Here is a 25,056-nt window from a genome sequence, read left to right on the forward strand (position 1 = left end):
CCACGCCCCAACATGGCTGGACGCCATCACGACAATGATGGGGATATCGACCTCGATGCAGAGGCTGACAATTTCTTTAATCGAAGAAATAACAACAATCAAGGCCGATGCCCCTTGGGAAAACTAGAACTTCCCAAATATAATGGTAGGGGAGACCCAGCCCGATTCCTCTAGCATTTTGATTCCGCATGCCGCGCAGGTGGAGATCAATCCCATGAAACCAAGGTGGCTTGGTTTCCCCTAGCCTTAACGGATGAAGCGTCTGAATGGTACCTAGACCTTCTAGTGGAAGAGCACGCCACATGGGACCTACTTCAAACAAAATTCAAACGATGCTTTCAAACAGAGAGGCTATAAGATGATCCCGCTCTCCAACTCGGCAAGATCGAACAAGGCCAGAGAGAAGATGTACGCACGTACTTGGGTAAGATGAAACAATTAATCACCAAATGTGACCCATGCCCAGATGCAAAGTATCTCACGGCATGGTTCATTGCAGGACTCAGAAAGAAAATCCACAAGGATATGAAAAAGATAAGCAGCTATGAAACATTCAGTGCTGCTTATGCAGTAACCATTGACATCGAGGATGGCATGACCGACTCAGACACTAGCACTGATGACGGTAGATCTAATACACGAGATAAGTGCTCGAAGAAGGGTAAATCAAAGGACACTGCCGAAACATCGAATGAAGATCGCTTAGAGGCCATGACCAAGAAGCTGAAACAAGACATGATACAGGCCATGGAACAAAAACTTCTCTTGTCTCAACCGCCAACTCAGACATATCCACGGCGAGAAAATGTCTGGTGTCCACACTGCATGGCAAATCATATAGCAAATGAGTGCCCAGCCCTCAGAGCTAGGATCACTACATAAGCAAATCCACCGCCAAGGTTGTGGTGCCATATCTGTGTCATCGGCAGCCATGATGAGAACAGTTGCATCTTCAACATGCGCAATAACCCGCCTTGACCTCAACAATACCAAGTGGCATCCATGCCAATATACAGGCAGCCGGTACTTGTACAAGCGCCCCTAGCTCCAAGGCTAAATCCTATACCCATTCAGACACAAGTCCCATAACTCCTCAGGAATCCAAATCCACGACCATATCCAAGAGCACCAAACCTAGCTCCTCAGGCAGTTCCAATACATCAATTACAAGCCGAGGAAGTAGATTCATCATTTGAGTGTGAAGCAGAGTACCCAGTGTACTATGTAGAAGGTGCAGAGGGTCTAATCCGAGTTTATGCAAATCAAGTATGTCCCAACACATATCGCACCCCAATCAAGTGCTACGGTTGTGGAGAAAATCATCAGATCGCAGAGTGCCCTTATCGTGATAGCCCAGCTACTTTCCAACCACTCTGCAGAGATTGTGGTATAGGACATGCCTCTATGGATTGTCCCATGAAAAATAAGGTCCTAAAACAAATAGAAATTAAGCCCGACATCCCCATTGGCATCATTGGGATCAACCATCAAAGTCTGGGTCCGGCAAGTGTAAAATCACAACCTGTAAATGTAATTACACGCCAACAGAAAGAGGCCACCAAGGACTTTAACATTCTAATCCAATCAAAGCGACTTCTTAAAAAGAAAGCACAAGTGCCTCCACCCTCGCCAAGCAATGAGCAACTGAGCTCATCCACATCAACACCCGAGCCTCAAATAAAAGAAGCTCCATATCCAAATGCAGAGGTGGAGAAGGCTCATTTTCAAGAACTTCAATAATGGGTACAAAAGGAACAAGCCCAATTCGAGGGTGAGAAGCAAGCTCAAGACCCAATCCATGACTTGGCCCCACAAAGTAATGATACTGTACTCGAGCCTCTATTCCAACAACAGACTTCACAACATAACGTACCGCCACGTCAACTTGAAGGAGCCACACTCTAGCATCTTGAGTTGCCCTGTGTCAATTTCCATCGGAATCCTCCTACGGAATTGTCCCAATCTTTTTGAGAGTTTCAAAGGATGGATTGAACTTGCAAATCCCCCTCCACCTATGAACGACATTGAAGATATCCCTGTGCGGATGGGTGAAAGAGATGACATATGCAACATTACTGTGCCTTTGATCCACAAGGCATATAATGAAGTCCAAGCCATAATGGATGGTGGAGCAGGTGTAAATGTCCTATCAAAGGAGCTCTACGAAGAATGGGATCTCCCACCAATGCAAAAGGCTAATTTCAACATATGCCTTGCCGATGATTCACAAGCTAAACCCTTGGGGATAGTGAATGGCATGTCCACAAAGATCACAGGAGTCTGTTTTTCCCTTCAATTCCCAATCTTGGATCTCCCCAAAAAATCCTATCAAATCTTACTGGGACGTCCTTGGTTACGGGAAGCATCAGTCCTCCATGACTGGGGAACTGATAGACTGACAATCTAGAATCGAGACACTGCAGTCGGGGTGAATGTGGGGACAGGAGCTATTAAACCAATTGTGCCTAGAGCGTTGGATGACACATCTTCAACAACAATCTCAAGCAAATCAGCTCCCTTGCAACAGCATGCCATAGCAGGTGACTCACAAAGCAATGTCAATAACTGGATACAAACATTGGCAACCATCGACAACTGCCATTCATTAGACCCCATCTTCTCACAGATCGATGCTAAGGCGCTACAGGTAGATCCTCCACTTCAACATGAAGAACCAATCGATTTAGAAATGCCATTCTTATGGCTACCTGGAGTGGGACAATGAACCTGAAGAAGGTACCCATACCAACGATGACTCAGATTTTCCTTGGGACCTTGAAATAGAGGCTGCAAATGCTGAAATTGAAGGTCAAATCTTTGATAATGACTTAGCCATTCTGCATGCCCTAATGGCAGTCGAGCTCCCAAAAGTTGAACCTCCAAAGTTTAATAACAGTAGAAGATCCCGGAAGAAAGCTGGAGGAAATCGTAGAAAAGCCAAGGCCGAGCACTTCAATGAATTTGAACGAGTCTAATCAAGGATCATCGAATTGTACCTTGCAAAGTTAACTCCCTCAAAATTAGAACCACCGCCTCTTGAATGGTCCCCTGAGGGACTGGAAGGAGTATGTGTAGCAAATGAACCCTTACTTGGAAGCACCTTACCAGCGGAAAAGTTTCCCCACAATTCCCAATGTAAGAAGTTTCAGAAATATAAGCCACGTGCAGATGAAGCTCGATCAAGCGACTTCAGAAAAAGAAAGTCAAGAAGAGCCTAACAAATTAATAAATGCAACCATACCACCCAGTACACATGACACATGTCAGGCTAGTTCAACCCCATCAAAGGCCGATCTTCGAGAAGTGTCGGAATACTTCAAGAATTATACAAGTGGCAATGCGCCAATAGCAATGCCAAGACCACTCAGAGAATCTGAAGTTCAAGAAACCGATAGCATTGGCAAAACTCCAATCTATGAGGGACCGGCAAAAATATGCACAATAAACCTCACCCTTGAAGGGGAGGAAGAAAAATTGGTTTGCATTGGGAAACAGCTTCGTCAAGAAGATGAAAACAAACTCAAAGAACTCCTAATGGAATACCATGACTGCCTAGCATGGTCATAAAGGAATTTCACCAGAAGTGGCAGTACACACGATACCTATAAGGGAAGGTGCTCACCCTAAGGTATGTGGACCTTATTGCACAAATTCTTAATATGGCACCATGGTTTATGACGAGCTGGAAAAACTCCTAGATGCCGGATTCATCTACGAGATAGGGGTTTTACCCATTGTCATTGTACCTAAATGTAACAAGAAGCTCAGAATATGCGTAAACTTAAAAAATGTGAATGCCGCCACAATTAGGGATCACTATCCCCTACCCTTAACAGAAACAATGTTGGAAAAGGTGGCAGGATCTGAAATATATAGCTTCTTGGATGGCTTTAGTGGCTATAACCAAGTGCAAATTGCTCCTCAAGACCAATCAAAAACAACATTTGATACAGAATGGGATATTTTTGCATATAGAGTCATGCCATTCGGCCTTTGTAATGCCCCGGCCACATTCCGGCGAGTCATGTTCACAGCTTTCAAGTCATTTTTGAATAAGTTTTTACAGGTGTTCTTGGATGATTTGTGCATCCATTCAAACAAACAGGACCACTTCAAATGTCTTGAAGAAGTACTAATCAAATGCAGGGAGTATGGCATCTCCCTAAATCCAACAAAATGCCAGTTCATGGTCACCCACGGAGTTGTTTTGGGACACATCGTCTCTCAACATGGGATTGCAACTGACATGGACAAAATCAAAGTCATCATGGAATTGCATCCTCCTACAAATTCCAAAGGTGTACAGGTCTTTATGGGACATGCTGGCTATTATAGAATATTTATATTATGATATGCCATGATAGCTAGACCACTTTACAAATTATTAGTGGAGTTCTTATGGACCGAAGAGTGCGACCAAGCCTTTGAGCTTTTTAAGTGGCGCCTAATCACAGTACCCATCCTTATATCTCCCAATTGGGATATTGGTTTTCATGTACATACTGATGGATCCAAGTATGCAATTGGAAGTATGCTTTGTCAACCTGGTGAACATAAGAAAGACTACCCCTTCTACTTCACCAGTCGACAACTCAATGATGCAGAGATCAACTATACAACCACAGAAAGAGAAGCCCTAGCAATGGTGTATAGCGTAAAGAAATTTTGGCACTATCTACTGGCAAATGATTTTGTCTTCTACACCGACCATCAAGCATTGCTTTATCTTGTGAACCATCCGTGTACCACAGGAAGAATAACCAGATGGCTCCTCTTGCTTCAAGAATTCAACTTCAAAATAGTAGTCCGCAAAGGTGCCCAACACTACATTGCTGATCACATGTCTCGAGTCAAGTTGGGAGAAGAAGCCACTGGAGTAGAAGACGACTTACCAGATGCCACATTATTTCAAATAGATGCTGTTCCGAGATGGTGCAGGGATATCATTGGGTACTTGATGGCAGGAAGACCACCCCCTAACATGAAAGCAGTAGATGCCAGAAAATTGATTCTAAAGGCTGCACCCTATCAACTCATTGCAGGACAACTGTACAAGAAGGGCAAGGACCAGATATTAAGAAGATGTGTAATGCCTCATGAGATCATGCCAATCCTGAGTGAAGTCCATGAAGGCATTGCAAGAGGACACTTCCAAGGGGAAGCCACAACAAGAAAAATTCTCCTCGCAAGCTACTGGTGGCCAACACTGTGGGCAGATGCCTATGAATATGTAAAAGACTGTGATGTATGCCAACGGACTATTAATCCACAACATAAAGACTTCAATCCCCTAACACCAATTATTGCACAAAAACCATTTGAAAAATGGGGGATTGACTATGTGGGTCCCATACATCCAGCAGCAAAAGGAACACAGGCATGCTACATCATTATGGCCATTGATTACTTTACAAAATGGGCTAAAGCTAAAGTAGTCAGAAAGGCAGATGCTAGAAGCACCAGCAAGATTCTTATACGAAAATGTGATCACCTGATTCGGATGCCCCATTGAAATTATGTCGGATAGAGGCACACATTTTGTCAATGAGGTAATCCAAGAACTCTTGTCTAGCTTCATGGTAATCCATAGAAAAAGCACACCCTACTACCCCCAAGGGAATGGACTAGCAAAATCCACCAACAAAATAATATGCATTATCCTCACCAACGTAGTAGAACCACAGCATTCTGATTGGGCAGAGAAACTGAATGCTGCCTTATGGGCATACAGAACCACATTCAAGGTCAGTACAGGGAACACACCTTTTCAATTGGTGTACAGCCTTGAAGCTGTGGTCCCACTCAAATTTGTAATACCAAGTCTACGCATCGCAGTACATGAATGCATGGGAGACCAGGAATCCTTGAAAGAAAGGCTCTATCAGTTGGAGAAGCATACAGAGACAAGATTAGTCGCCTACCATGCCATGATAATAGAAAAACGTACAAGAAAGGCATGGTTTGACAGAAACCTTAAAGCTAAAGACATCAAGGAACATCAAGTGTTGGACCGAGAGGCCCGAGTAATCTTTTGAAATTTCATCATGATGGGGATAGATCATTGCAATTATTGATCTTCAACGAGGAATTCCTAGTAAGCGCAAGTCATCAGCTCGTGTTGACTATGTCCCTGCCCTTTGTACACATTGCCCGTCGCTCCTACCGATTGAATGGTCCGGTGAAGTTTTCGGATTGCGGCGACGTCGGTGGTCCGCCGCCGGTGATGTTGTGAGAAGTTCATTAAACCATGATAATAGAAAAACGTACAAGAAAGGCATGGTTTGACAGAAACCTTAAAGCTAAAGACATCAAGGAACATCAAGTGTTGGACCGAGAGGCCCGAGTAATCTTTTGAAATTTCATCATGATGGGGATAGATCATTGCAATTATTGATCTTCAACGAGGAATTCCTAGTAAGCGCAAGTCATCAGCTCGTGTTGACTATGTCCCTGCCCTTTGTACACATTGCCCGTCGCTCCTACCGATTGAATGGTCCGGTGAAGTTTTCGGATTGCGGCGACGTCGGTGGTCCGCCGCCGGTGATGTTGTGAGAAGTTCATTAACCCTTATCATTTAGAGGAAGGAGAAGTCGTAACAAGGTTTTCGTAGGTGGACCTGCGGAAGGATCATTGACACACATCCATGGAAACACCGTGAACTGTGGATGTAACGTCGAGGGGCCGCGCTCGGAGGCGTGGCTGTCGACGCCACGCTCCTCGCAGGAGCCGGGTGAAAGTGGGCGTGGCATCGAGTCGGGGCGGCCCATCGGCCGCATAGCTGGTACGGGGATCTTCCCCCGTCTGCCACGCGGGCAACCCCCCTCCTCCGTGCCTCGGCACGAGGCCGCATGATAAACCTTTTGCCCCCCTCACGAAGGGTGCGAGGCATTGAAGAAACGCAACGGTCTGATCTCCCTCCCTCGTGGAGGACGTAACACAAGTAAAAACGATTCTCAGCAACGGATATCTTGGCTCTTGCAATGATGAAGAACGCAATAAAATGCGATACATAGTGTGAATTGCAGAATCCCACGAATCATCGAGTCTTTGGATGCAACTTGTGCCCGCGGCTTGTCCAAGGGCATGCCTGTCTGAGCGTCCTCACCACAACCATGCCCCTTACCCCTCCTCTTCGAGGGGGGTCAAGCGACGGAGCTGGCCATCCGTGATGCCCCTCTGGGGCGGTGCGGTCGGCTGAAATGGATCGGTGGCACCGAGTGGCGAGGCGTCACAAGGGTGGTCCGTCCCCTCGTGGGGCAGCAGTTTGCGGACGAATCGCTCGGAGGTGCACGTGCCGAGATCAGGTTCGCGGGGGGTGCCGACGAGCTCCCCCTGTATTGGAACATGGACCTTAGATCAGGCAAGGCTACCCGCCGAGTTTAAGCATATCACTAAGTGGAGGAAAAGAAACTAACGAGGATTTCCCTAGTAGTGGCGAGCGAACTAGAAAGAGCCCAGCAGTCCCCTGGAAAGGGGCATCAGAGAGGGTGAGAGCCCCGTCGATGAGCTCGGACCCTGTTGCTTCGCGAGGTGCCATCGGCGAGTTGGGCTATTTGGGAATGCAGCCCTAAGCGGGTGGTAAGTTCCATCCAAGGCTAAATACGGGCAAGAGACCGATAGCGAACAAGTACCGCGAGGGAAAGATGAAAAGGACTTTGAAAAGAGAGTTAAAAAGTGCTTGAAATTGCTGGGAGGGAAGCGAATGGAGGCTACGGGTGCGCCCCGATCGGATGTGAAATGGCGAGAGCTGGTTTGCCGCTCGACGCGAGGCATTGGTTAGCGCGGGCTGGTGCGATGGGACAAGAGCGGGCTTTTGATGGCCCGCCTATGTCATCGTGTTGGTCGAGGCACAAAGCGTGTGCCACTCATGGTGGGCTTTACGCACCTGCGTGCTCGAGGCGCTAGTGTTCTGGGCTTTCCATCCGACTCGTCTTGAAACACGGACTAAGGAGTCTAACATGTATGCGAGCCGGTGGGTGGCAAACCCATGGAGGCGCAAGTAACCTGAGAGGTGGGATCCCCCTTGCGGGGTGCACCATCGACCGATCGTGATCTTCTGTGAAAGGTTTGAGTGGGAGTGTACCTGCTGGGACTCAAAAGATGAACTATGCCTAAGCAGCCAGAGGAAACTCTGGTGGAGGCTCGTAGCGATACTGATGTGCAAATCATTCGTCAGACTTGGGTATAGGGGCGAAAGACTAATCGAACCATCTAGTAGCTGGTTCCCTCTCAAGTTTCCCTCAAGATAGTTAAAGCTCGTTGTGCAGCTTTATCGGGTAAAGCGAATGATTAGAGGCATTGGGGGTGTAACACCCTCAACCTATTCTCAAATTTTAAATAGGTAAGCAGCCGGGGTTGCTTCGTTGAACCCCGGTGCAGAATGGGAGCTCCAAGTGGGCCATTTTTGGTAAGCAAAACTGGCAATGCGGGATGAACCGAAAGCCGGGTTACGGTGCCAAACTGCGTGCTAACCTAGATCCCACAAAGGGTGTTGATTGATTAAGACAGCTCACCTGCCGAATCAACTAGCCCCGAAAATGGATGGCGCTAAAGCACGCGACCTATACCCAGCCATCGGGGCGAGTGCGAGGCCTCGATGAGTAGGAGGGCGTGGGAGTTGTGGTGCAGCTCTGGGCGCGAGCCCGAGTGAAACGGCCCCCAATGCAGATCTTGGTGGTAGTAGCAAATATTCAAATGAGAACTTTGAAGACCAAAGTGGAGAAAGGTTCCATGTGAACATCAATTGGACATGGGTTAGTCAATCCTAAGAGATGGGGCAATTCTGTGTCAAGGGCGCACTGCGTGCCGTGCATCGAAAGGGAATTGGGTCAATATTTCTGAACTGGGACGTGGCGGTGGACGGTAACGTGACCGAATCTAGAGACGCCAGCGGGAGCCCTGGGAAGCGTTCTCTTTTCTTTTTAACAGCCCGCCCACCCTGAAATCGGATCACCCGGAGATAGGGTCCAATGGCTGGTAAAGCACCGCATGTCTCGTGGTGTTCGGTGCGCCCCGGCGGCTCGTGAAAATCTGGAGGAGCGATTGCCGATCATGCCCACTCGTACTCATAACCGCATTAGGTCTCCAAGGTGAACATCCTCTGGTCGATAGAACAATGTAGGTAAGGAAAGTCGGCAAAACGGATAAGTAACTTTGGGAAAAGGATTGGCTCTGAGGGCTGGGTCTAGAGGTCTACGAACTGACCCCGGAGGTTGTCGGGGATCTGCTCAAGTTGCACCAGTGATGAGGGCGGACCTTTGCGTGCCGACCGGGCGATGGGCACAGAACATCGTCCCTTGCGGGGCGGCCCTCCCTAGGCGGTGAACAGCCGTCTCAAAACTGGTACAGACAAGGGGAATCCGACTGTTTAATTAAAACAAAGCATTGCGATGGTCCCTACGGATGTTGACGCAATGTGATTTCTGCCTAGTGCTCTGAATGTCAAAGTGAAGAAATTCGACCAAGTGCGGGTAAACGGTGGAAGTAACTATGACTCTCTTAAGGTAGCCAAATGCCTCGTCATCTGATTAGTGACACGCATGAATGGATTAACGAGATTCCCACTGTCCCTGTCTACTATCTAGCGAAACCACAGCTAAGGGAACGGGCTTGGAAGAATCTCTCCCAATAAATACATCCTCCCACATGCATGGTGTGTGTGGAAGAGTCTCCCATGTGGGCTAGGCGGTACAAATTATGGATAAAGCACATTCCTTGATACAAACCATAATTCTAACCAAGTACCTAACTATGCTTTTGGCTTTCTTGTAAATGTTGATGGTTGGATGCTTAAATCAATTGGAAACTCCATCTACATACCAACCTATATTACAAACCAAATGCTCATAGTGTAAAGCCTCTATTGCCTTAGAATTCTTTGATGGATAATCAATTGTAATCTATTGCAATTGCAAGATGTATCCTATTGAAATCATCTTAGCTGGGATTCATATTGTTAAGTAGACCTACTCTCACATGATCCAACTTGCTTTTATTGCCTCTTGCACTATACACAATCATTTTAACTATTGTAGGCCCATTGGCATAGAAAGGTATTTCATGTATAATTGTATGTCATCCAATGGTTATCACCTCATAGTTGTATATTGTAGGCCAAGATCCTGTGCATTTTGCCTCACTAATTTTTGGTAGAAGAATATACCTAGCCTTCCCTATACGTAATTATTAATGAAATCAAAATCTCCAACCTCTTGCCTTTTCACATTGCTAGGGTTTTTAATCTATCTATCTATATACATTCATTCATGAATGCATGCATGAACTCGTTCATTTATATTTACATTTATATTTATGAGTGAGTGAGTGAGAGAGAGAGAGAGAGAGAGAGAGAGAGAGAGAGAGAGAGAGAAATCCAAGAACATGCCCAAACATATTCTCTAAAAGCAAAACAAATAGTGTAGTTTTGGCCTCATGACAATCATCCACAAGGCTAAAAACCACAAACTATATCACGCTAGTAGAGACTAGCTATTATGCAAGGCCCATCGACATCATGTACACCCAATAGTAAGCATAGACCTAAATATAAACATACGCTCTCATACTCACATCCATTTATAAGATCCTCATATTAAGTGCTTGCCAACAACAACAAACTCAGTCATGAAAGACGCTAGAGCTAAAGGATAACCATAATAAAAAAGTAGGCCACTCTATCACGAGGGCGTAAGTTTTAGAGCTTGCTTGTGGATGTCAAGGGGGGGTGAGTTTTAGAGCTTGCATGTGGCCAGGACCTTGGGAAAATGAGGGGCAAGGCCTTGGGTTGCTAGGGGAGCAAAGGGCCCCTAGGCATTGATTGTGCCTTAGGGGTGAACTTGTCGTTTGGTCCAAAAGGGGGGCAAAGGACCCTTAGAATTAAAGGTTGCACCATTGGTATGGTCCAAAGAGAGCCCCATAGAGAGAGGGCATGGGGGCAAATTGTAACCTAGGCACCACATGGCACCTACTAATTCCAATAGGCTATGTGACATGCAATTGGGACTATTGGAAGCACTTGGAGGTGGTGGCGTGGGTGTTGCATGAATGTGGGAAGATAGGATGAAGTTCGTATGAGATCAGGGCCACGAGATGAAGCTAGGGGCCACATATGTTTTTCAAGGCTATGAGGAGCTTCAACTGAGCATTGCCATCCGTACGAGGTGTGAACATCTTGTGGAAAGGAGTTTGGCTAACACGATACACAAGCAGTAAGATTTGCCACGCATACAATATTGTCAACATACACAAGTTGTACGGAGGCTAGACGTAGGATATATGAACGCTATGTGTACAGACTATTCCCGAAGTGGCACACTATAGCTGATGCTATGTACAGACACCTACCTACATGACAACATAGAGGTGATAGCCCTATGTTAGTGTGCATAAGCTTGAGTATGAGCTGAGTTAAATGCCTTCGTCATTAGCCAGAAAGTCTCAGTTCAACGCCCAGAGATTGCTCTTGGTTGTGAGCTATTTTGGGAGAGCCATTGCGGGTAGGGAGATGCACTATTGTTACCATCAAGGAGAGGTGCAGGCTCTCGAGATTGCAAGTTGGTTATAAATTTGATCATTTATTCCTTTCGTCTTGTGTGTACCTGAGGTTGGCAAGGAAGTTGTGTGGTCCCACTTAGATTGCTAGTAATAGCGTTGGGCTTCATGCTAGTACTAGGAACTGATTTGGATGCCTATTGAAATGTATGGTATGAGCAAACCCCAACAAGGTTGTTGCTTGGACACTAATGCCAACTGAGAGTGGGATGTGCATTGAATGCAAGTGAGATTGAATCCATTGTGTATCTTATCTGCAAGGATTAATATTGAAAGGGGTGCCAAGGTTTGGGGCCAATGTGTGCTATTGTCTTGAGTAGGAGCGTTCTAGCTCCCATTCTAGTGGTTGTTTATCTGTTCATTTGTTTATGTGAGAGCATTGGTTGGTTAATTGTCTATTACGTCTCTCCTGTTTGCCTTGAGACCGGTTCCATGGTTCCATTGTTGAGACATCACCATCTTCTTTAAGGAGGTGAGCTTCTGGTTGTCTCTAGTGTTAGTATTGCCAACTGTAGTTAATTTATGGATGAACATTAAGTATGTCTTTCATAGATGAAGATTGTGATATGGTGGATGAGTCCTCTCAAAATGAGCAAGATGGACAACTTATGAATGACAAAACTTCTCAAGATGCTCAAACTGTTGATGGTGGACAGGAAATTGTAAATGCCCTTGATGTGAATAAAACACAACCTAGAGGGTCTAAAGATGCTAAAGATGTAGAGGAGGCTGATGCATTATTCAAAGCACAGCTGCTAAGTGCAGTGGGAGCACTTGCTCATCTTACCCAGGACTGAAGGTTTGTTGAGTTTATGTAAACCACTAAAGAAAAAGGGTCATTCACATCCAGGGGAAACCACTGGGGCCCAAAAGCAACCCTATGGCTCCGTGCCATTCAATGGACAACCATCAAGAATGCCAAATGTACAAGGTGCACCATTGCAACAATCTATTTATGGTCCTAGAGTTGATTTGCATGGTCAAGTTGTTTGAGAAACACATGTGTTGGGCCAACTTTTTATCCCATGTTTCACTTCTAGATAGTACATCTTGAGGATAAACAGAATCTTATGGCCGATGCATTGTCAGGAAACCCCAAGTTTCAACAGTGTCCATTGCGTACCACCATGAGTTGAATGAAATGAAGAAACAAGATGAGGATTTTGCAAGAATCTCTGACTAGCTATCCAGTGGTAAGTGACATGAACACTACACTCTCAGGGATGGCTATCTTATGATGCATAGTCGGCTTTGTGTCACAAAGCAATTGAGACCTAGGGTTATGACAAAGAGTCATGCTCCACCGCATGCAAGGCATAGAGGCATTGATGCCACGATGAAGGCAGTAGAGCGCTTTTTCTATTGGCTAGCTTTGAGATGGATGTGGATGCCTTTGTTAGAACATGCACTATTTGTCAAAAGGTCAAGTTTAATCGACAAGAAGCATAGGGATTGTTGCATCTGTTGCCTATTCTAGATAGACCATGGGAGAGCATTGCCATGGATTTTATATTTGACCTTCCTAGGACACCTATGAGGAATAATGGCCTAGATTCAACAAGTAGGCACATTTCAAGAAGAAAATTACAATGGATCACATGGCATGATAGTTATGCAGAACATCTTTAAATATCATGGAATGCCTCAATCTACCATTAGTGACAAAGATCTACGCATGATGAGTCTATTTTGGAGAGGGCTTTTGAGAACACGCATACTACGTTGAAGTTTTCATCTTCTTTTCATGCTCAAACAAATGGTCAGTCCGAAGAGGTTAATCACACTGTACTTGATTTGCTGAAATGTTGTGTGTTTAAGCATAAAACACAATGGGGATAATATTTGCCATTAGTGGAGTCGGATGATGGCACTGACATGTGTTTGAGTTTATGAATGACTGTCACACTTAAATGCAATCGATGTTGCTGGCCATTTGTATGTCACAAGAACGTGAGTTCTAGAGCTTGCATGTGGATATCATAAGAGTGTGAGTTTTGGAGCTTGCATGTGGACAGCCCTAGGAAAATAAGGGGCAAGGCCTTGGATTGCTAGGTGAGCAAACGGGCCCTAGGCATTGATTGTGCCGTGGGGATGAACTTGTTGTTTCGTCCAAAAAGGAGGCAAAGGACCCTTCGAATTAAAAGTTGCACCATTGAGATGGTGCTAAGAGAGCTCCATAGAGGGGGCATGGGGGTGAAGTGTATCGTACGAGCCACATGGCACCTATTGAATTCAATAGGCTACGTGACATGCAATTGGGACTGTTACAATCACTTGGAGGCAATCATGTAGGCATCACATGAGCATGATTAGAAAGGACAAATTTTGTACAAGATCAAGACCATGGGCTGAAGCTAGGGGCTGTGGATGTTAGTACGTACTGCCACGCAAACTGTACAGTCAATGTACGCAAGTTGTACGGATGCTACATGCAAATTGTATGGACAGCGAGTACAAGTGTACGGACTATTCCCAAAGTGGCACGCTGTAGCTGCACTGTGTGCAAACAACTGCCTATGTGGCAACATAAAGGTGACAACCCTCTGTTAGCATGCATAAGCTCAAGTATGAGCTGAGTTAAAGGCCTCCGGCATTGGCTAGAAAGTCCCAATTCAATGCCAAGAGATTGCTCTTGGTTGTGAGCTATTTTGGGAGAGCCATTGCAAGTAGCAAGATGCCCGGTTGTTGCTAACAGAGAGAGATGCAGGCTGGTTATAAATGCTTTATTCCTTTGGTCGCATCAATGGTCTAGTGGGCACCAGAGGTTGGCAAGGGGCTTGCATGATCCCGCTTGGATTGCTAGTAACAGCTTTGGGCTTTATGCTAGTATTGGTAACTGATTCGGATGCCTATTGAAATGTATGGTGTGAGCTGAGCCCAGCAAGGTTGTTGCTTGGGAAACTGATGCCTACTGAGAGTGGAATGTGCATTGAATGCAAATGAGATTGAATCCACTGCATATCTTATCTGCAAGGATCAAGGGGTGCCAAGGTTTGGGGCCAGTCTGTGTTATCGTCTGGAGCAGGAGCATTCTAGCTCCCATTCTACTGGTTGTTTATTTGCGAGCATTGGCTGGTGAATTGTCTATTACCGCCCTCTTGTTGGCCTTGAGGCCAGTTTCACACTCTCTTCATCCCAGCTACAAACTACCTGTGGCAACAAGTAATCTGTTCTGGACCAACGGGCATTTCTAAGTAGAACAGTTGAGAAAAGAAAGCTGTACCGCTATCGATATGGCCCCCTACACACACATACATACATATGTGCACGTGCATGTGCCTGTGCGAGAGAGAGAGAGACTCAGCACCAAAAACAGAGCAGAACCAACTTGACTCTCTATATGCTGAGAATATAAGAACCTGCAGGTTTTCTTAAAAAGAAAGTCAGTCCGCAAAAGTTTTACACAAAATAGGAATTTGTTGCCTGGTATCTACACAAGTTGGGCCTGGAGAGTACGAAACACATCATGTAGGTTTAGAGGACCATTTACTACAATTAATTTCTGGTGACGAAGAGGGTATTACCTCCACTAACCTCCATGGTAGTTTAATTGATATGCTCAAAATCTCTGTTACAAACCCTAGTCCCATTTGCTTGTAAAAGCAAATTTGAGATCACAAATACCACCAAACAAGCAATCCTTCACAGAGAAAAGCACCATCTTAATACTGCATTCCATGCTTTGTAGAGTCCATATGCTTACTGGATTCACACTCATGGACATAACACTGCAAACCCGATTGCAATCAGAGCTCACTTCAAGAACTGGCAAGGAAAAGGTTTGGGTGCCATCCTTTCCTGTGCACAAATCTCACTCTGCCAAACAAATTTCCATTTATGCTAAGTAAAGCATCCACGACATCAAGGTGCCTGTCACCGATCGTGGATGCCACGACATCAAACTCAGCCTGCAAAACCAATGAGTAATCTTTTAAGACACAGTGCAAGACTAACGTTCTGCAATACATGCCCACCATCATCATTCATTTTACATACCATGGATTTTCCATTATGAGCAAGTAGAAGAGAGGATGGAATTTGGAGCTGCTTTTGTTGTTTGTTTCATGAGCAAGGATTAATTATTCCATCCTCCTCAAAAACAGCACAAAGACCCCATTCAGCCTAGCTTTACTTATGATAAGGATAAAAATTAAAGGCTTTGCTGCAGCCTTCCATCATGAGAGGGTATTGAGGCTTTGTATAAGCATCTATTTTCAGAACCACCTGCCAGGCTTTGTCACCCTCTTTCAATTATAAGCTGTTTTCCCCTTAGACCTTCTAAATGAAGTTCTGGCCCAATGACATTAATGCACACAAGATTTTCTTATAGATGACCCAGCTGAGAGGTTTCCTTGGTCTAGCATCATTTTATAGAAGATTTATAAGGCATCTTGCCAAGTTGGCAGCTCCTCTCACTGATCTTCTAAAAAAGAATGCTTTCCAATGGTCTGACAGTGCCAATAAGAGCTTTGAAGCATTAAAGGAGGCATTAACTTCAGCGCCTATCTTGGTATGTCCTGATTTCTCTCAACCTTTTATAATTGAGGCTGATGCTAGTGGAAGGGGCATTGGAGCTGTCCTAAAGCAGAGTCATGGAGCTATTGCCTTTGAAAGTCGGAAATTGGATGACAAGGAGTCAAGTTTCCACATTTATGACCATAGATGTTGCCAATACTTCATGCAATCAAAAAGTGGCACTACATCTATGGCAGCCATTTCAAGGTCAAGACTGATCATAAGACTCTCAGATATTTTCTATCTCAGTCTTCTCTATCACCCAAGCAAAGAAGATGGCTATCCATTGTGCAAAACTATGACTTTGACATAGATTACAAGATGGGCAAAGAAAATATTGTGGCAGACTCTCTGTCCAAGATATGGGCTTGTACTTTGTCATCTATTACTGAGGTTTATAAAGATTGGATCCATGGCATTCACGAAGAGTATCTCAATGATCCTCAAGCAGCTGCTATGTTCCAAGACTTGCAAGATCCTGACTGTCAGCAATATCCCAATTTCAAGTTGCACAATGGACTCTTGTGGTATAATGATAGAATATTTCTTGCTGAAAATTCCTCCTATAAGCTGCTAATCTTGCAGGAATTTCACTCATCTCCTATGGCTGGGCATATAGGCCTCAACAAGATGTATGATAGGTAAAACAGAGTTTTTACTGGAAGGGGCTTTGGAAGGATGCTCTTGCTTATGTACAAAGCTGTAAGCCCTGTCAACAAAACAGGGAGTTGAATATGAGACCAGCTGGTCTACTACAACCTCTGCCTATACCTCAAGGTAAATGGACACATATCAGCATGGACTTTATTACAGGTCTACCAGTGACCTCTAAGGGTTGGAACAGCATCTTTGTGGTTATTGATAGACTTACTAAAGCTGCCCACTTCATTCCTACTAGGACACAATTTATAGCTTCCAATGTGGCTAAGCAATTCATGGAGAATGTGTTTAAATTACATGGTTTCCTCAGGAAATTGTGAGTGATCGTGATGCTAAGTTCATGGGGCATTTTTGGCAAGAGCTTTTCAGTTCTATGGGAACACTTCTTACCCCAAGTACAACAAATCACCCTCAAACAGATGGACAAACAGAGAGGGTTAACCGCTGGTTGGAAGAGTACCTAATGCATTATTGCTTTGAGACCCAAACATCGTGGGACCAATGGTTGCATCTAGCTGAATTTTGTTATAATACCACCAAGCATACTTCAATTGGTATGAGCCCTTTTGAAGCCATGTTTGGCTGTAAAGTTCCATCAACCATTATTGATCAAGCATTGACCAGCCAGCAAGCCAAGGATGATTTGGCTCACATGACTGCTATATTACAAGAATGTAAAGATAATATGATAAGGGCCCAAGCAAGGATGAAGGATTATCCTGATGAGCATAGAAGAGATCTTCATTTTGAAGAAGGGGATTATATGTTTCTCAGATTACACAAGTCCAGGCATGCTTCTTTGAAAGGTAATACCAATGTTAAACTTGCTCATAGGTGTTATGGACCTTACAAGGTTTTGAGGAAAGTTGGGGGAGTGGCTTATGAGTTGGAGCTTCCATCATCCTCTAGAATACACAAAGTATTCTATGTATCACTTCTCAAGAAGTATTTGGGGCCTAAGGAGCAAGTTATGGAAGAGCTCCTACGGATGAAGAGTGTCAGATTGAGTATATACCTGAGAAGATCCTTGGATTTAGAGATCATGTGTTGAGGAACAAGTCCTACATGGAATATCTTATCAAATGGAGAGGTCTACCTGATGAGGAGTCTTCTTGGCAGCCATCTACAATTGTGGAGCAGTACCCTCAATTGCTTAGCTGAATTCTATGGCCAAAATTGCATCTTTATGAGAAGACCTGATTTTCTTTTGCTATATGGCATATATAGATGTGTTGCAGCGAGCATTCACTATTCTTTCTCAGATCAGCATGTCTCACTGGATTATATGATCAGATCTGTTATATTGGACAGCATAGCTCTTCCACCCGGTTGCTTGATTTCTTGGGAATATTATATGATCCATTTACAGATCAGCATGCCTACAAGGAGGTTTTTGACTAAGAAACTTCATTGTTCAGCTGATATGACTAGAATTGAGCTATTCATGTTTACAAGGAGCATTGTATGTCCAGGTTACAGCCTTTTCAAAATTGAGCACAAATTTCCATTTGAGGAGGGAGGATTGTAACAGAGGGGTACTTTTTACTTAGGCTAAACCTAGGCTAAAGTTAGTGGAAAGGCCTTTATAGCATAAGTTGCCACGTGGCATCCTAGGAGGTAATCCCAAAAGCAATACTACTTTGTACTTCCCTAGGCCATACCTATATAAGGGCTCTAGTTGTACTTAGCATATTCATTCATTACTTGTACTTCATATACCTAGATATATCCAAGAACATTCCCAAACTCATCCTCTAAAAACACAACATAGTGCAGTTTCAATCTCACGATAGTCACTCATAAGATTGAAAACCATAAACTCCATCATGCATAGCAGGGACTAGCTACTATGACATCCCCACTGACGTCATCAGCGCCCAACAGTGTAGTATAAAAGTATGCTCTCACACATACAAATCCACACACCCACACATACTTGAGCATCCATTTATACAAAGTTTTCGTACTCAGTTTCTGTCGGCACTTCGGAGGTGAAGGGCAAACTCAGCCATGACGAAGGCTAGCACTAAAGGAAAAGGCTAATCAAAAAGTAGTCCAAATCTCTTCATTCAAGCTACAACTACTTGTGAAGTCTAAACGATTTCATTTTAGTCTGTCCCAAACGAGCATCTAAATCTAAATGACTTGTACTTCATTACTGAAATAAAATATACAGCAAGAGTTCAATACTCAGCTGAATTGACTTCCTCCTGTCCTTGTGCAGCCCCTCACAAGTCTCTTTTGAAGATCCAGCCCATGATCTTCCTCTCCTACCCTTTTCCTAAACATAAGGTACTACACTACTTAACTTTCCTGCAAATTCTACTAAACTTAGTAGTGTTTACTGTTAGTTAGGAGCAATCTTGTTGCAAAGGAAGTGACTGTGGAAGTGGACACCAAAGCAAGTAAGTCTGATATTCAAGCAGAGCTTAAAGAACACAAAGCTAGATGTGATACTACACTGAAGATTAGAATAGGGGGACTCCCAAAAGATTGGTACAATGAGGAGGACACATATAGTGAAATATTGACAAAGATCAAAGCAAGCTTGCCCAACATTGAATGGGTGGATGATGATGAGCAGGATGATGAGTGCATGCTTGCATGCATGTGTGTCTGTGTGCGTGTGCACGGGTCAGCTTCTATTATGCACTCTAAAGGTCATGTAATCCTTACAAAGAAGTCAAAAGATATGTGGATCAAGCTTCTTCGACAATCTTACAAGTTGAAGGGTACCAAAGTATGGATAGCAGAGGAGCTTACACAAGCTCAACTCAAGAATAAGGTAGCTGAATTAGCTAAAGTCAAGGCTGCCAAAAAGGATGGAAAATGGGCAGTTTACCGTGAAGGCGTAGCCCTAATAAGAGAGTTTAAATCAAAACTAAAAGACTTTCGGTCTTAAACCTAGTTTATGGCTGTTTACTCTTTCAGACTATTATGTAGGTACTCTAAATAATGTGGGTTGCGTTTGCACTCCTTGGGAGCTGCCATGTGCCCTCCCTAAAGCAGATGTACTAGAGGGTTTCTTGCTGTCCCATAAACCTTTTGGTCTCCAGTGGACGTTAATAGACTCTCTCTCTCTCTCTCTCTCTCTCTCTCGTCTGTTGGAACAACTCTCTCTTTGCTCCCCAAACACTTTTAGGACCGAGGACACATACCTTTTCAAGGTTAATCTTCACCCTGTATACAAGATAAGCCAAAGTGTAGCTCAATTTTGTTTTCCCTTGCTTCCTAAGCTTTCATTGTTCACTATCAAAGAAGACATTTGCTCCTGCCTTGTGGGAAATGCAGTCCACCTTGTAGCCGAATGTCGATACACAAGACAAATATATATCTAGACGATTCAAGAACATGCCCAAACTCATACAGTGCAGTTTCAATCTCGTGATAGTCACTCATGCATAGCAGGGACTAGCTACTATGACATCCCCACCAACGTCATCAACGGTGGATGTAGACCATAGTACAAACACATGCTCTCACAGATTCAAGTCCACACACTCACAGATACTTTGAGTGTCCATATATACAAAGGTCTCCATGCTGAGTTTACTTGGCACTCTAGAGCTGAAAGGCAGACTCAGCCGTGACAAAGGCTAGCACTAAAGAAAAAGGGTAATAAGAGAGTAGTTCACATTTTCTTCATTCAAGCTACAACTGTTTGTGAAGACTATACAATTTCAATTTAGTCCATCCCAAACAAGCATCTACTCCAAACAACAGTGTATGGAGGACCATGGGGGAACTAGAGGTCACAAGAGTTGTCTATCACACCCTCAACAAACTATTGGTAAACCTAGGAATAACAACATAAATATATCCAGTAGTTTCTATCATGACAAGGAGAGATGGTAAGACAAAGATTTTCACCCTGAGGTCTACCTACCATAACCTATTAGCAGCCCTCCAACCCCTCACGTCACTAGATGATGTGAACAGACACAACAAAAGCTCCTACCCCTTCATATGCTTGGCCTATCCCAAAAGCAAGACACCCTTCTCATCAAATGGACACCCCCCTTTTATATGGGACTAACTCTTTGTGATGGGACATACCCTTCCATTTACGGAAAACACATCCTTATAATAGGACCCGAATTTCACCTTAGAAACACACAGCGTCCGAAAGGAGCACTCCACTCATGGGTCACACCTGTTCACAAAATGATGCACCATTTTTTCAAAAGTATATTCCTAAGGTCACCCCCATTTGCAAAAGGATTCACCCCTTTGACAAGGGACATATCTATTCTAGCCATGCACATGAAGAGGTGGCACATGCATTGATCAAAACCATAGAGCTGCTTGGTGTATAGGTCTTCTGCATCCAATCTCTCTCTGACATATTGATAATGTGTCTCAATGTGTTTCGTTTGTGCATGGAACACAAGATTCCATGCCACTGCAATAGCACTCTGATTGTCATGGCTGCAAACCACCACGAAGCTTCTCATACCAAGCCTGTGGGGCTTGTTTCAGTCCATATAGTGAATTATGCAACTTGCATACTTTGTCTTCCTGACCAGGCATCTAAACACCAACAGCTGACTCACATACACTTCTTCATGCAAATCCCCACTGAGGAAGGCTGTTTTGATATCCATTGATGTAGTTCCCACCCAAAATGAGCAACCAATGAAACAACACACCTGATAGCCATTATGCTGAAAGTGGGGGCAAAGGCCTCATCATAAAACTATCCCCCTTTGCTGAGAATAGCCCTTCACAACCAAGCTTGCCTTGTACCTGTCAATGGTACTGTCAGATTTTCTCTTGACCTTGTACATCCACTTTGTTCTAATAGCCTTCTTTCCTATAGACATCCACCATTTCCCATTGTATTGTTCCTCAGGATAGAATCCACTCCAGCTGAATCAGCAAAGTTTGTTGCACTTCTTCTTGAACCAGCCCTTGTCCTTCTGGAGAGAGGGGCTGAAAGTCTGCTGTCCTGCAGAGCTTGTAACAACCATCTGGGGACTGTTCTATCTTTCTGTAAAGCAGCTCCCTCCTCTCTAACAACCTCTTGCACATCCTCATGTGTGACAGGCTGATGCTCAACCTGATTGGGAGCATCCGAAGGCTGCTCTGCATCATCACTGGTGTAGCCAACAAAAATGCAATGGTCTTATCATGCACCTTGCCTATCAATTGACTAGGCATATGGGCAGCCAAATTACCTGAGGTAGTCCACACCTTAGAAAGATTTTCTGCTGGCCAACTGGGGCCCCTACAAAAGGAAGACCTGGGCTGTCACAACTGCTTCTGTGGGGGCTTGACCCTGATGGCCGGCTTGACCCTGATGGCCGACCTCATGCCCTAGCCCCGAAAGGCCTCCTGCCAACCCTATGTACATGGCCGACCTCAGGCTAGTTGGGGCTCTATAAAGGCCCAGCCACAGCAACATGTGCCCTCCTTGGGGCCCGTCTATGCCAGCCCACTGCCTGGGTCCATGTGCAGTCCCAATGATAGGCATACACAAACCTGCCATAAATGGCAGATCCAATCAACACAAAGATGGATCCATATATAGTGCCCACGTAGCAGCCACATGCTACTGACGTGGCAGCCCTCTGCTACTGACGTGGCATGTATGCGCTATTGCACCAGTTGTCATAGTACGGAGGATGGTAGTATGTGCGCGACATGTACAACAGGGGCCTGCGTGGACTCGTTAATTTGTCAGTGCCATGGAAGTTGCCCTGCTTGCTAAATCTCGCCCAATTAGACAGCCGGTTTGACACCTCATTCCGGCAGTCGTAATTCTCAACCTCCTCGGCATTCGTACAATCTTCGAAATCGTGGCAAATTTTGTAGTTGTGGCACATGAAGCAACAAATGAGCTAAATAAGATGTAAAAATCAATTTTCTTGCTATGGGTATTTCTCTCAAGCTCGCGTAATCGACAGTGACTGGCAATTGAAGTTTTCCTGTACAGTTTGAATCTAAGCTTTCTACCTTGACAAGCAGATTTTGTCATTGCAAGTTCTAAACTCTGAGGGGCAAGATTCTACAGTCACCATGCCGATCATAAGACTCCATGAAGAAACCAAAAAGATGAGACAAAGTAAGAAGGCACAGTTTGTGATATGCACATATAGATCCACTGAATTCTGTACCTGAACTCTCAACTTAAAATGGCACCTTGAACCGGGATGAGATGTTTGGACGTACCTGTGTGAAAGCCGTGTAGAGATGCAGGCTGAAACCTCTGCTCGTCTAGAGCTAATCCAGTCCTGCCAAAAGGATTAGGAGGAGCCAGCTGATACTGAGAAGGCACAGCCGGACTTTGTACCTGACATAACGTTATTTCGGTCTGGCTCAAATTCTCCAATTCGTTCTGTGGATCAGATATCAACTGTCAACGTCGCTTCACTACTTGAGAAATATATACTTTGGCTTCAATTAAAAAGCTAATGCATTCGAGAAACTGCACCTACCTTCAAGTAGTTGAAAATATCTGCCGTGGTCGGGGTGACACCGAATTGATGCTGCTGTCTCTGCATCCACTCACAAAGCCTTTCCTGGAAAAAGCCATACCATCAGGTATGATTTCGAGTAAATATTTCAAGGGGAAAACCAATGCAGGGAAACCAAAAAATGGCCAAGCAGAAGAAGCTGCGATAATCTCACCAAACTGAATCGCTGCCCTGCCTGGAAGGCGATCTTGTTCTCATGTTGCGCCTGAGTGTACAAGTGAGAGATAGAATTGGCAGCAGCACAGAAGGAACTGTGGAGGGTAAGTTCAACATCTTCAAGGCCAGAGCTATCGGTTCGACGCTTCTTCATTGGATATGTCTATCGAAGAACAAGAGATGGCTAGAGTGCTTTACGAACACAAGCGATTCATCGATCTGGCTATGGCTGTATGACAGGGACGATCATACCCTTTATAAAGAGCCTCCTTTCACTTTGTCTTAGCTTTCACCAATATATATTGAATTCATATTTTCATTTCAAATAGTAACGTACTTTTTCCAGAATATAGGCCACTTGGTGGTTTTCATTCAAGGCCTTTGCGACATGCATTCGGGGGCTGAAATAGACGGACATAACGTTCATTAATTGTGTATTGATGAGCTCTCGAACACACCTGGGTGCGCCTACACGAGTCCGACAATTTTAGTTCGACTCGTTTGGCCATCGGTGTTGGTCCCCGATCTACCCAGCCAATCGATTGCATGAAGATTTGTATTCTTGTCACTCTCCAGACTTCGTACAAAGAGCTTCTGCCCGCCCCTTGATTAAGCGTGTGGATTGAAGAGATGCACTTAGGTCACCTTTCGCTGCTCCACTGGTCATTGCACCTCGCCTCGCGAAAATACGGCTAAGGGCCTCTTCATGCGAGCTGGGTGGTTTGCAAACTAGGTGGGCACCAAAAAACTAGGATAGATTCACCATCGAAAACCTGGTTGCTCCTCGAGCCCTCGCTCTGGAATAGAGCCAATAGAAAAATCAATATCTCGTCAGCTTTGGCAGGGACAAGTGTAGAGCAACTCCCCATGGAACAAAAATTATCCTCGACTTGTTTGGCAATTAAACTATGAAGCAAGGGCAATGACCCTTCTAATGATTGTCATCCTTGCAAAACTGGTGCAAAGGTCTCTTCATAATCTGTTCCATAATCCTGGGCATATCCCTTGGCGACTAATCTGCGTTGTATGTGTCGATTGTTCCATGTCAATTTAGCTTGACTTTGTAAACCCATTTGTAACCTATGGGCTTTTTCTCTTCAGGTATATGTGTCATTCTTATTTTGTATAAGACCATTGTACCCTTCATCATTACTTGTTGCCATCCTAGGATCTTGCATTGCTTCTTGTGGCAGTTTATGAGAGGAGAATGCCAATGATAAACTCCTAGTTAGTCAACTCAATTTCTCAGCAGTGAGAACCGCAAAATCTACAACACATGCTTATGAGATGCTCATATGCTTCATGAGAAAATATGCCAACATTTTTATAAGCCTTGATGCAACTTACATGCAGATGTTGCATGATCAACTCATAGATGAGCAACTATGATGCCTTTAATGATGTTATATTTGAATCTTTAGATACTCACTCAAGCAACCCACATTCAATCATGCCCAATATTAGCTTTGATAGTTTTTGCACCCCCACTAGTATAGAATGATATTACCATACATATATGCTAATCCTAATGGTAAAAATCATACTATTGCCTAAAATTTTGTGAATATCGGTAGTAAACTAGGTGGGAAACAATATGCCAATACTATTAATATTATTGCCAAGAATTATACAAATACTCCAATTACCGATAGTAATAGGAATAGAATCAATGGTACTAGTAGTATGACTGGTGGTAGTA

At 44.3% G+C, this 25,056-nt stretch overlaps 1 protein-coding gene, 1 non-coding gene and 1 pseudogene across 2 annotated transcripts; 2 read left to right on the forward strand and 1 right to left on the reverse strand.

Moving 5' to 3' along the window:
* The first annotated feature begins 6,948 nt into the window (after nt 1-6,948).
* LOC147900303 (5.8S ribosomal RNA) lies at nt 6,949-7,101 on the forward strand. The gene has a single exon (XR_015541365.1). It is a non-coding gene; the product is annotated as a 5.8S ribosomal RNA (ribosomal RNA).
* A 245-nt stretch (nt 7,102-7,346) lies between these two features.
* LOC147900304 (25S ribosomal RNA) lies at nt 7,347-9,940 on the forward strand (annotated as a pseudogene).
* Nucleotides 9,941-14,900: 4,960 nt separating this feature from the next.
* LOC147900305 (uncharacterized) lies at nt 14,901-24,153 on the reverse strand. The gene is made up of 4 exons (XM_087377298.1): nt 23,356-24,153; nt 23,163-23,246; nt 22,897-23,062; nt 14,901-15,458 (listed from the first exon to the last, which is right to left on the reverse strand). The coding sequence occupies exons 1-4, from the start codon at nt 23,509-23,511 to the stop codon at nt 15,454-15,456; spliced, it is 411 nt and encodes a 136-aa protein (XP_087233424.1). The 5' UTR covers nt 23,512-24,153; the 3' UTR covers nt 14,901-15,453.
* Nucleotides 24,154-25,056: the final 903 nt, after the last annotated feature.

Source organism: Dipteris shenzhenensis, chromosome 7 (assembly GCF_047967505.1).
Source record: "Dipteris shenzhenensis isolate YYH24624 ecotype China chromosome 7, Dip_SZ_1.0, whole genome shotgun sequence".
Lineage (NCBI taxonomy): Eukaryota > Viridiplantae > Streptophyta > Polypodiopsida > Gleicheniales > Dipteridaceae > Dipteris > Dipteris shenzhenensis.